Below are 13,435 nucleotides of genomic sequence, written 5' to 3' on the forward strand. Positions count from 1 at the left end.
ATTGCTTTTAATCGCTCCATTCCTACTGACGTCATTGTAATGTATGTTCATTTCAGTTGGGAAAACCACTAAGACAGTCTTTCTGTTGATGAAAAAGGCAGGCGGAGAGTGAGTGTCTACCATTATAATGAAAGCTCCCCAACCTGATTGTGACTGATGGTATGCAAGTGGGTCTACCATTACAGTGAAAATTCCCTAACTCCGTCTTCATAGGAGAAAAGATGTTTGGTGACTTCACCGTCGCGTTTCTAGGGTAACGTTAAGAGCTATGCAATTTCATACAATCTTGCTCACAACGCGTACACTACCTAACCTAGAATTCTGTACAAAATATAGAATTCCGTATCGAAGCACGGGTACATCAGCTAGTTTACTATAATAAGTACTGCATAATGAACAACTTAATAATGAACATGGATCTGTTTTTACTGTTACGACTAATGTTTGTAATGAGTACATTATCTGTTACTCGTGCTTAACCTACAAGCTGCTGCGACTGCTCGTCAGATGCAGACAGTATCTTGTGTTTACTGTGTAATTTCATAATCTCAGAATGTATCTGCAGCGCTACTGTACTGATTTTTGAAGAAAAATTCAGACCCCTTTATCTTGGGCACCCCTCTAAGTTGATTTGATAGTTTGAGAACCAAAGTTATCAAACGTAAAAGGTAATTATATTTAATAATTGTCATTATAATTAACCAGCTCTGAATATATCGTTGGTATGTAATGGTGTCTGGAATTGGGAACAATCGAGCGTCCGGAAATAAGAACAAGTCTGTCCATCTTGCGAATTTCGCACCATGATCACACGTGCCATGACATAGGCTACATGTTACCACCAACACATTGCCTAGTTAATCCTTTCATCTTCAATACTACAGATTCCCTTACTCTCAGGTTGTGTTCTCAATTTAAATGAAACGAAAAATCAGAATAAACATACAGTGAAGATAAGTATAGGAGGTGTCTTATAGTGTTTCTTTTGATATTATCGGGAGCAAGAACCGTGCGAGTACTGCCATTCACTACCGTTTCTCTCTACTGAAAGAGGGTGCTGCCATCTAGTTAACTGTTTCGAAAACACATCTGGCGCTTATTTCAAATGTAGACGGTACGAGTGTCCCGAAATAGGAGCTGTCCGGGTATTGGTCCCCCTACCCTATTTTGTGTACCCTGATAGTTATAAATCACTCTTTCAAAAAGAGTAGTTGATATTATCTTGATGAAGGCGGCATTTTCTAGGCTGTCCAGCTGAATCATTTCTATCTGGTCCTCATTCAGTTTCAAAAAAGTTTCCCATATCGAAGGTCTGTTGTCTCGTTCAAAAGTAGATTTCAAGGTATTTTTACGTGTGAATTTTGTTGCCATGTTTGTTTTCTGAGTAGTTACACAAGGACATCACTTGAATTAAAGTTAACTATCGAAATTATTAGAATTGTTTACAGTACTGTTATACTGTTCAATGCAACACACACACACACACACACACACACACACACACACACACACACACACACACACACCTTCCTCTTACTGCGTGTAATGGCCAACTCAATTCGATTCTCTAAGGATGGTGTATTGTTAATAATTATGTTTTACAACTCCCTTGCGAGTAGTGGCAGTATACTGCAATTTTGAATTTTCATGTGCTGACCGGACAGGTGACACTTCAGTTGTTCGTAAACATAACCACATCTGTATGTAGTCCCACCTCTAGACAAAACGTCATGCTTAAATGGTAGGCAGCATTTCTGGTGTACGCCAGCAAGAGAACATTAGTACCGAGCTAGTTGGCAGTGCGGTTAGGGATGCCCAGCTGTGAGCTTGCATTCGGGAGATAGTGGGTTTAAACCCCACTGTCGACAGCCCTGAAGATGGTTATCCGTAGCTTCCCATTTTCACACCAGGCAAATGTTGGGGCTGTACCTTAAGGCCATGGCCGCTTCTTTCCCACTCCTAGTCCTTGTCTATCCCATCATCGCTATAAGACGTATCTGTATCGGTGCGACGTAAAGCAGATCGAAAACAAAACAAAAAGAAGGAAACATTAGAACCGTGTTCTGAATAGTGCCGTTGTAACCTCCAAGTAGAAGCAATACAGGACACAGCTGGGGCTCTATAATTGCCATATAAGTCTTAAGCTGATATACATTGCTGGCCATTAAAATTTCAACACCCAGCATGATGTGAGATATCACAACCAGTTTTATTGGACAGAATATCCATCATACAAAGTGACGATTGCCGTAGTAGCTCGGTACGACGTGCAAAAGATGGGGAGATCAGTACTGTGTGTCCACAACACAGGTAGCATTAACCACTGTTACACGACGCGACATTGAGACAAACTGTTTGTCTAGGGTATCTGCGCCAATGCTGCTTCCATGCGCGCCTAAAGTTCATCCGTTGTGGCTGCGGGTGTCCTGTGGCAGGGACAGTCGTCGTCCAACCATTGACCACACGTTTTCGAAGGGGGAAAGATCCGGTGAACACAGTGGTCATGGAAGCAATGTGACATGGTCGTTAACACGGAACTGTCTGACAGTGTGTGCCACATGCTGTCGCGCATTGTCCTGTTGTACATGACTCCATGCTGGCCGTAGAGATGCTGCGATGTAACGGTTGTTGGTCAATGTACCAGTAATGCGAACTAGACACGAGCAGGATTGTAATCCGATGGCATCCGATGACTTTAGGTGCCGGGCCGGAATGACGGCGCATAATGCTACACTCAGACAGACGTGCGTCACGGTGTAACCATATACGGAAGCGATCATCAGGTGCTGGAAGCAGCAGGATTCGTCGGAGAAGATATATTATTCGTCCCTCCGGGCCTCGCACTACTTCAGCTGCAGGTGCCTGTGGTGAACACTAATGGGCGAATGGACATGTTCCGCTGCTGCAAACGGCGGCGAACGGTGAGTGCGGACAGAGATTGTGCCACATGCCTGAAATCCTAAGCGAGGGTGTTAGATGTGGCCATGTCTACTCTCACGACGGGCCCCGATGGCTTTCTACACGTCCGTCCTCGCCATATTGATCCCATATCCGCTTTACAGTGTATGGACATCTTCCACCGCGGGAACCAGTTTCGCAGTAGGATAATCCACGATTCGCCCGTGGTTAAACGTGGAAACCTATTCTCATGTTCGGTGGCGTCCATATACACGAACTTCATGCCACTACCTGTCAGCGGCTGAGTTGGTTGGGTAAAAGTTTTCATTCCTTACCCAGACACGGTACAGCGGCGGGCCTCCTAGACGGTTATGCCGTGTAGGTAAGTTTCATACTATCACATTCACTCTATTTGATCTACTGTATATTATGTACTTATGTAATACTAGCTGTTACCCACGGCTTCGCTCGCGTGGATTTTCCAAGTTGATAAAAATTAATTGTTCCTCGGTACTGCACTAAGACATCATCTGAAAATCCCTTAAGTATAAAAACTCGCCGAAAAATTGCATTTCATTTACGGCAGAATCTCTTTGTAAACCACGTGTGTGGCATTGCCTTTTGGGGTTAAGATGACCAAGCTACTGGCAAAGCTAAATCTGGAGCATGCGACATGGAACTCAACATGTGAGAAACAGTCAAAAAAGGGGTTTCTTTATTTCTAAAGGAGATTACAAATACCAATTCTCACGCCTGCAACATGTTAAGTTTATGAGATATACTGGAGATATACTAATTTTAAAAACTGCCCCACTCCTTGGCTGAGAGTTCATCGTTGAGGCCTTCGGTTCACAGAGTTCCGGTTTCGATTCCGGGCTGGGTCGGGCATTTTAATCACGTGTGATTAATTCTTCTGCCTCGAGGACAGGTTGTTTGTGTTTGTCCCAAAACTCTCCTCTTCGTATTCACTCAACACACCACATTACCAATCACAACAGGAATACGCAATAGTAATTACATCCCTACACATAGTGTTGGCGTCAGGAAGAGCATCCAGTCGTAAAACAGCGTCAAATCCACGTGTGCGACACAGTTCGCACCCATGACCGCACAGGTGTGGGAAAACCGGTAGAAGAGAAGAAGATACTCATTTTAAAATATCACCCTCTTTTAAAAAAAATATTCACCGCTTAAGTGGATTTTCCAGAAAAAGTGCGTTTATTTATTTTTAAAAGAGATACCAATTTTAACGTCTGTAACATCTTCCGTTTCTGAGATATATGTATCCTCATATAAAGAATTCAACTCCTTCCTCACTTTTTTTCAACCCTCGCCCCTTACGTAGATTTTCTGAAAACAAAAATTTGTGTTCTTTTATTTTTAAGGAGATTCCAAATACCAAATGTTATGTCTGTAACATGTTAGGTTTTTGAGATATATTGTAGATAATCTCGCTACTGTAAGCATACTGGAGCTGATGTTGCCATGGTAACGGCAGTTCATTTCTTTATCCGATTCCTAGAGCAATGGTAGTGTGGTGCCAATATCTCAATAACGGTTGGTTTTAGGGTCTTAAAACCTAGTTTTCGGTCCTGTAGGGCTTAACGAGTTTTTGTTCTTTGCGTCAAGGGGCTTAAAATGAGCTTTGTCTCGTCCTTGTACGACAAATTCGATATTTCGCTTATATTAGCCTAGTATTTTTACACCTCCCCACGTCGCCCCCCCCCCTTTTTCCAAATTGTTTTGAAAATAAAATATATCCTATAGGACTCAGGATAATGTATCTTTCTATTAGTGAAATAATTTTTAGAATCGGTCCAGTAGTTCCTGAGATTAGCCATTACAAACAAACTTTACCTCTTTATACACTGACTGACAGAGCAAATGCAGCACCAAGAAGGAGTGGTTCGAAAGGGATGAAAGTTGGGGAAAAAAACAGAGACGGCACGGACGAATAATTGATGTTTATTTCAAACCGATATGCAGGTTACACAATGCGCACGGCATCGACTCAGTAGGATGTAGGACCACCGCGAGCGGCGATGCACGCAGAAACACGTCGAGGTACAGAGTCAATAAGAGTGCGGATGGTGTCCTGAGGGATGGTTCTCCATTCTCTGTCAACCATTTGCCACAGTTGGTCGTCCGTACGAGGCTGGGGCAGAGTTTGCAAACGGCGTCCAATGAGATCCCACACGTGTTCGATTGGTGAGAGATCCGGAGAGTACGCTGGCCACGGAAGCATCTGTACACCTCGTAGAGCCTGTTGGGAGATGCGAGCAGTGTGTGGGCGGGCATTATCCTGCTGAAACAGAGCATTGGGCAGCCCCTGAAGGTACGGGAGTGCCACCGGCCGCAGCACATGCTGCACGTAGCGGTGGGCATTTAACGTGCCTTGAATACGCACTAGAGGTGACGTGGAATCATACGCAATAGCGCCCCAAACCATGATGCCGCGTTGTCTAGCGGTAGGGCGCTCCACAGTTACTGCCGGATTTGACCTTTCTCCACGCCGACGCCACACTCGTCTGCGGTGACTATCACTGACAGAACAGAAGCGTGACTCATCGGAGAACACGACGTTCCGCCATTCCCTCATCCAAGTCGCTCTAGCCCCGCACCATGCCAGGCGTGCACGTCTATGCTGTGGAGTCAATGGTAGTCTTCTGAGCGGACGCCGGGAGTGCAGGCCTCCTTCAACCAATCGACGGGAAATTGTTCTGGTCGATATTGGAACAGCCAGGGTGTCTTGCACATGCTAAAGAATGGCGGTTGACGTGGCGTGCGGGGCTGCCACCGCTTGGCGGCGGATGCGCCGATCCTCGCGTGTTGACGTCACTCGGGCTGCGCCTGGACCCCTCGCACGTGCCACATGTCCCTGCGCCAACCATCTTCGCCACAGGCGCTGCACCGTGGACACATCCCTATGGGTATCGGCTGCGATTTGACGAAGCGACCAACCTGCCCTTCTCAGCCCGATCACCATACCCCTCGTAAAGTCGTCTGTCTGCTGGAAATGCCTCCGTTGACGGCGGCCTGGCATTCTTAGCTATACACGTGTCCTGTGGCACACGACAACACGTTCTACAATGACTGTCGGCTGAGAAATCACGGTACGAAGTGGGCCATTCGCCAACGCCGTGTCCCATTTATCGTTCGCTGCGTGCGCAGCACAGCGGCGCATTTCACATCATGAGCATACCTCAGTGACGTCAGTCTACCCTGCAATTGGCATAAAGTTCTGACCACTCCTTCTTGGTGTTGCATTTGCTCTGTCAGTCAGTGTATATTAGTATACCCCAGAAACGGGATGGGGAAGTCACCATACGTGAAGACTGGGTTGGGGAATTTTCATTGCAATGACAGGCTATCTTTCCTATTATCAGTCACCGTCAAGTTGGGGAGTTTTCATTATGATGGCAGGCCGACTTGCCTACTGCCAGTCAATCGAGTAGGGCAGTTTTCATTTTAGGCCTAAAGGCAGACATTCACTCTCCACCTGCCTTTGTATATCCTTAGAAAGACTGTCTTTGTGGTTTTTCCAACTGAAATAAACACAGGTCATTACAGTGAAGTCAGTAGGAACGTCGCGATTACAAGCAATGCTATCATATTAAATACTCGATCAAATGAAAAACCGCACTTTTTTTTTTTGTCCACTTTTAACTAAGAGTACTACGCTGCCGATCTAACAGTCCAAAGTTCCCGAGCTGGAATGACCAGACCGCAGACAGCCGCGAATACTCCTCTGCCACTATTCCCTTAAGTGTGTGCACACTGCTCCTTTCAGTCAACGCCTCAGAGTAGGGATCCAATAGCTGGATTATTATGATGAACTAGTGCGTTATGTAGTAATATCAGATTTTTTTATGAACCAGAGGAATTGCGTGCTTTTCTTCTAAAATTATCTTACTCTCCAGCTAGTTCCCGCCAATATTCACGCAGGCTGTTATACTCCGTACGCAGCAGCAATCCCATATATCGGAGATGAGTTGCAACAGAAGAGACAAAGCTTATCACAAAAACAGTGGTCAATGTAATGTTATTGTTGATCAGTTCTATGACCTTTGGATATTGTAGGCTTTCTCACTTAGTTTTCTTCCGACTCTCTGATATTAGGGCATCTAATGTAAAGGGAGACTTCCTATTTTTCATGGCTCCCTCTTGTCTTATTCTTCAAGCGATCGTTCCTTTACGATCTCTCCTGCTCAACTCCTGTTTTTTTCTGACTCCAACAGGGAGTTTTTCATTTTCACGCCCTTCGTGGCCCTTGTTTTTCTTAGACCGATACGCCGGGCTGAGTGGCTCAGACGGTTAAGGCGCTGGCCTTCTAACCCCAACTTGGCAGGTTCGATCCTGGCTCAGTCCGGTGGTATTTGAAGGTGCTCAAATACGACAGCCTCGTGTCGGTAGATTTACTGGCACGTTAAAGATCTCCCGCGGGACTAAATTCCGGCACCTCGGCGTCTCCGAAGACCGTAAAAGTAGTTAGTGGGACGTAAAGCAAATAACATTATTATTTATCTTAGACCGATACCTTCATTTTTCAAAGTGTCAAACCCCTTCCATTCTTTCTGTCTAATTATTATTACATAGAGGATGGTTGCCTAATGCCTAGTTGTACTTCCTCTTAAAACAAATAACCACCACTACTACTCATATCATAGTCGGTACAGTAAACCTGAATAAGACATAAATGATCGGAAATTGTATACTCTATAACATTTTGTCATATAGTAATTTTCGATAGGACAAATAATATAGGCATTTAAAAATTAAAGTTCAGGCGCCTTCCCCTAAACTACCATTTCATCCAGCGTGAATACAGCCTAGACTGTAGTTCCTTATTCCCCGACTTTACATGCCGATTTTCAATAAATTCTGTTAACCCATTTTCTTGTGGATCGGCGTTGATATTGACTAGTAACAAAAATCTAAATTCATGAATATCTGTTATCATAGCCGGTACGGTAAAAATGTATGACATAAATGATCGACAATTTAATTCTGCACAACTAGGTACCAACTGATGAGCCCAACCTAGCACACGGGGGCGAAACGCTGGCAACCAGGAATGAGTTAGCTGGAAAATTTATAATGTCCAATAACGGACCATTTATATTGGTATATAACTTTAGTTGTGTAATATTTATCGATAGTACCACTAATAACATACATATTTCAGAATTACTATTTTTTTTTTACAATTTGTTTTACGTCGCACCGACACAGATAGGTCTTATGGCGACGATGGGATACAGCCCCTGCGTTTGCCTGCTGTGAAAATGGGAAACCACGGAAAACAATCTTCAGGGCTGGCGACAGTGGGGCTCGAACTCACTATCTCCCGGATGCAAGCTTACAGCTGCGCCCCTAACCGCACGGCCAACTCGCCCAGTGAATTCAAATTTAGGCTTTCCCCTAAACTACCATTTCACTTAGCGTAAATAAAATTATTTATATCCTAGATTATAGTGCTTCATTCCCCGACTTTACATACGTATTTTCACTAAATTATTTTCAGCCATTTTCTTGTGATGCCCGTACATACAGACAGACAGACAGACAGACAGACAGACAGACAGACAGACAGACAGACAGACAGACAGACAGACAGACAATTAAAAAGTGCATTTTCTTGTTATTGTGGACATGGCCGATATAGAAATACCGTTCTGTTTAAATTCTGGGCAATGTATAGACAAAACTCTTATTTTATATAGTCCTATATATATACACGAGAGATTCAATAAATAGGATAACAAGCCCTTTCATTGCAACACCATATTCAACGTGCAATGGAAAGAATCATGTGAGAAAAGGTTTGCAAATGTAGGCTACTGTAATCGGTATTCCAAGAGAACAAGATGTAACAAAGGGAGGCTGGAAAGCAAAAAGAAAGAAGCCTGGTTCACAAACTGCGCTGTCAGATTCGGTTGGAGTCATGCGGCCTCTCTAATGTCTGACAAGTTGCGAGTCCCTGGAGGAGATACTCGGGACTCTCTGCCAGTGGGAGTTTTGTCTCAGTACAAGAACACTGCACATAATCACGAATGAACATTTACATGCAGACCCTAGGGTTCCATTCATATGATAGCCGTTTTTAGTTTATTTATTTAACAACAAAATGGTCCACCGACTAGAAACGGACAGTCTACATACCAATACTTTAAAAAAAAGAAAAAGCTTTACGTCGCACTGACACAGATAGGTCTTATAGCGACAGTGGGATAGAAAAGGGCAAGGAGTGGGAAGGAAGCGGCTGTGGCCTTAATTAATGTACAGCCCCAGAATTGGCCTGATGTGAAAAGGACACGAAAATTTGCAGACAACAAAAGGGAAATAGCGCGGGGGGGGGGGGGGGGGGGGGAGGAATCAATGTTTTTAAATGTAAGTTTTTTATGCTCTCTGATAGAGAGTTAAAGGCTGACAGTCTACAAACTTAACTGTGGTAATAATAGTTTATTTTTCAATACTATATAATAGAACTTTCACCAAAGGAACAATAATTACACATGTATTACAATTAAATAGAAATACAATTATACATCGGGAGAGTTGGCAGTGCGGTTAGGGGCGCACAGCTGTGAGCTTGCATCAGGGAGATAGTGGGTTCGAACCCCACTGTCAGCAACCCTGATGATGGTTTTCCGTGGTTTCCCATTTTCACACGGGGCAAATCACCGAATGAAAGCTCACAGCTGCGCGACCCTAACCGCACGGCGGCCATCTCTCTCGGTCCTAACACTAAAAACTGGAGATACGTTGAATTGCGATAACTATCGTACAGCAGCATCATAGCATTATGGTATGGTAGCATTAGTACTACATGTCAATCAAGTGATACTGAAAATCATACAGCAAAGATTAGAGTCTTACATGGAACATGAAATGTTGAAAAGCTCAAGCAGATTTCAGAAAGGGTTGAGGAACTAGACATGTGATGTGCGTTGAGTGATAAGAGAGAGAGAGAGCAAGGAGATCCACTTGTGCTTCATAGAAAAGGCCTTTGACTTAAGTCAGAAAAGGAGGTGGTGGGTGCTTCGACAGATGGGCATACCAAAACACATGCAGTCATTATTCTTTCTTTCTTTATTAATCCGTATACCCTCCAGAGTTCGTTTTCCCTCTCGGACTCAGCGAGGGAGGAGGACCAAGTACCTCGCCCGGGCGGCCTCATCTGCTATGCTGAACAGTGGTCTTGTTGGGGGGGAGATAGGAAGGGATAGTCAAGGAAGAGGGAAGGAAGCGGTGGCGGCCTTAAGTTAGATACCATTCCGGCATTTGCCTGGAGGAGAAGTGGGAAACCACGGAAAACCACTTCGAGGATGGCTGAGGAGGAAATCGAACCCCCCCTCTACTCAGTTGACCTCCAGAGGCGCAGTGGACCCCGTTCCAGCCCTCGTACCACCTCTCATATTTCGTGGCAGAGGTGGAAATTGAACCCAGGCATCCGCGGATGGTAGCTAATCACTACACCACAGAGGCGGACAATTGTTCTAATTGCAAAAAACTTGATTCAGGACCACAAGCAACAGTTAGAAATGAGCATGATGATACAGAGGGGTTCCCAGTTGGCAAAGGTTTATGGCAAGGCTGCACACACACAACTTGTGTGTGTTGTGTTGTCTGCCTGTGGATTTAAGATCTGTGGTCTGAATTAGCGGTGGGAGTATTCGAGACCAAAATGTCGAAGAATTCGATTCTTATACGTTCTCGAGATATCTCGAATCCTGATAAAAGTATTCCAATACTTCTGCAACATCTGAAAACAGTGAGGATAGTAGCGCTAGCTCTGAACTCAGAATTACCTGTGTGTTCATGATGATGGTTCAGGGAGGAGGGGGGGGGGTGTAAAGAGAGTAATGGCCATCATACGAGTATTTACCTAAGATGTATTTGAATGCTTCTCTCAGACTGAAGAATACAATCTTATTGATTGAGCGTATACACGAATACCAAGTTGTAATAATTGTTATAGGTGGCTATCTGAACCCAGATCATTCACAATCAATTGTTTACTTCCTTTACATTTGCCGTAAGGAGAAATACATGTTTTTCTTTCTAGAATTTGATTTACATCGCATCGACACGCATAGGTCTTATGGCGACGATGGGATAAGAAAGGGCTAGGAGTGGAAAGGAAGCGACCGTGGCCGTTAATAAGTTGCAATACCAACATTTGCCTGGTGTGAAAATTGGAAACCACGGAAAACCATCATCAGGGCTGTCGACATTGGGATTCGTACCCATTACCTCCCGAATCCAAGCTGACAGCTACGTACCCGAAACCACGGGCCACTCACTCGGTGAAATGAATGTTAGTTAACCCAGTTGATGTATAATATATACCTGTATGATTGAAAATACACCGTAGAGACGGATACTTTTACAGCGACCTATGGCGTGACTCATATATAGCTGCCTCTGTGAATAAGTAATAGAATGTCGGCCTTCGGATCCCAAGATAGCGGGTTCAAACCCTGCAGAGATAGTCGGATTTTTGAAGGGCGGAAAGAAGTCCATTCGACAATCCATGCCGTACGATGTCGGCATGTAAAAGATCTCTGGTGGCACATTTGGTGTTTACCCGACAAAATTCGTTAAAATCTCAGCCATAGATGCCCAAGAGAGATCCGGTTTACTCTGCCTGCCATCTAGTAGGTCAAGAGGAAAACGGAACGTCGAAATTGACGAGCAGACAACCAGATGGCGTCATCTTGAAATGTCTGCACACGGTAGCTGAGGCCATACAATTATTATTATTATTATTATTATTATTATTATTATTATTATTATTATTATTATTATTATTATTATTATTATTAAACTGATATAAAATAGCTGCAATTTAAAATGCCTTATATGTTCGTCATATAACATTCACACCGTACAAGGCTAGATTAACAAAAAGTAGCTTTCAATAAAGCGCTTCGTGGACACTGAATTGTTCGCGATGTTCACAGTTCACTTACATTTCAGTTACTCGAGTTAGGTAGGATTCGAGAACTTGGTTTCGAATGCAAGTTTCTATTCTTAAATGTTCTCGGATACATAGTAATCTATTCTGCCCATCACTAGTCTAAATACAAATACAAATACAGTAATCTAATATACAGACACCACTTCGATTGCTGAAAATAGAGATGTGGAGAATATCGTACTTCAAGTTGAGAGCATAGTGAAAGAATGGGACTGCACCGGTATCTTAACATTTGTAAGAGCAAGATAGGCCTACGAACTTGGCGTGGATTATGAAACATGCTGGCAGTCTTAAAAGAATCGAGAATCCTTCAAACGATAGGCTATAGACACTAACTTATTAGCTTTGTAGATGTCAGTGATTTTTATTGAGCGATAGGTATGTTGAGGAACCTCTACCAGTCTATGTTAGAACAGTAAAAATATCTCACTATTATACAACGCGTACTGGACTTAGTTTCTTTATACGTCGCACCGACACAGATAGGTCTTATGGCGACGATGGAATAGGAAAGGCAGAGGAGTGGGAAGGAAGCGGTCGTGGCCTTAAGGTACAGCCCCAGCATTTGCCTGGTGTGAAAATAGGAAACCACGGAAAACCATCTTCGGGGCTGCCAACAGTGGGGCTCGAACCCACTATCTACCGGATGCAAGTTCACAGTTGCGCTCCCCTAACCGCACGGCCAACTCGCCCGGTTAATCGAAAATGTGGTCAGTCGAACTAATAATAATCTGACTGATGTCGCACGAAATGCCGTCCAGAGAGGACGAACAGGCCTCTCCGTCAAGCCCGCTTAAGTCCACTGCCAAGGTTCTTAAACTACTAACCCACTGCTTTATCTGGCAGCCAAGGTTAATAGAGAGTCTGGCAGCTTACGGTCGAACTGCTCAGTTGTATGTAACTTCAGCGGAGGAAGATAGGGGGCAGAACGAGTAACAACGGCGCAGCTGTCTGGTGCGGAAGTGGAATGCGCAAGTTCGCATGGCGATCAATTGTTTTTAAATGCTAAGGGGGCAGGTGCACCAACAGAGAATTGTTTTGTCCTATTGTATGGTTCGCGTTATTTTGGCAGGATGAAGTGGTATGTTACCAGTATCAACATCAATAAACTGCAGACAGTAGTGCTGTAGGTTTAGGTTAATTTCATTCTGCAGTAGATGATATACAGACGCCTGGTCATAATATGTTCGTTAGCGAGAGTTAGAAGCCGACCAGTGGATTTGGTTGAAGTTGTGTAATAAATGAATGCTTCAAGAGTCTTTCGTACCCTAACGAAGTGTGATAAATCTGCCACAAAAGATGAAGTATACTCAAGGATGGGACGGAAAGGACATAAACGTGAGTACAAAATACTGATTTTAGGAAATGGAAATTAAAAATATAAGCATTGTTTTAAGAGGCTTTTGATGTGCGTTATGGAATGGGATGTTGCCAGTTTGTTTTCAGCACCATATTGGTAATTGTTTCCTCTTTTTTTTCATCCATCATTTAAAAATAATATATAGTATTCTTGACGCTTTCCTCTTGCATGACAAAAGCCTACCATAATTTAGC

At 43.8% G+C, this 13,435-nt stretch overlaps 1 protein-coding gene across 2 annotated transcripts in view; it reads left to right on the top strand.

The window, feature by feature from the left end:
- Positions 1-13,435, top strand: part of LOC136867186 (beta-1,3-galactosyltransferase 5) — a 295,720-nt gene that overhangs the window by 140,941 nt on the left and 141,344 nt on the right. Inside the window, exon 1 of one of the 2 annotated variants that reach the window (XM_067144306.2) lies at positions 12,950-13,219. The exons of the other annotated variant lie outside the window; for it this stretch is intronic. Coding sequence (XP_067000407.2) covers positions 13,123-13,219 — 97 coding nt within the window. The 5' untranslated portion in view covers positions 12,950-13,122. Of the gene's footprint in view, positions 1-12,949; positions 13,220-13,435 lie in introns of those variants that run through there. 2 annotated transcript variants of the gene reach the window in all.

Source organism: Anabrus simplex, chromosome 3 (genome assembly GCF_040414725.1).
Source record: "Anabrus simplex isolate iqAnaSimp1 chromosome 3, ASM4041472v1, whole genome shotgun sequence".
NCBI lineage: Eukaryota > Metazoa > Arthropoda > Insecta > Orthoptera > Tettigoniidae > Anabrus > Anabrus simplex.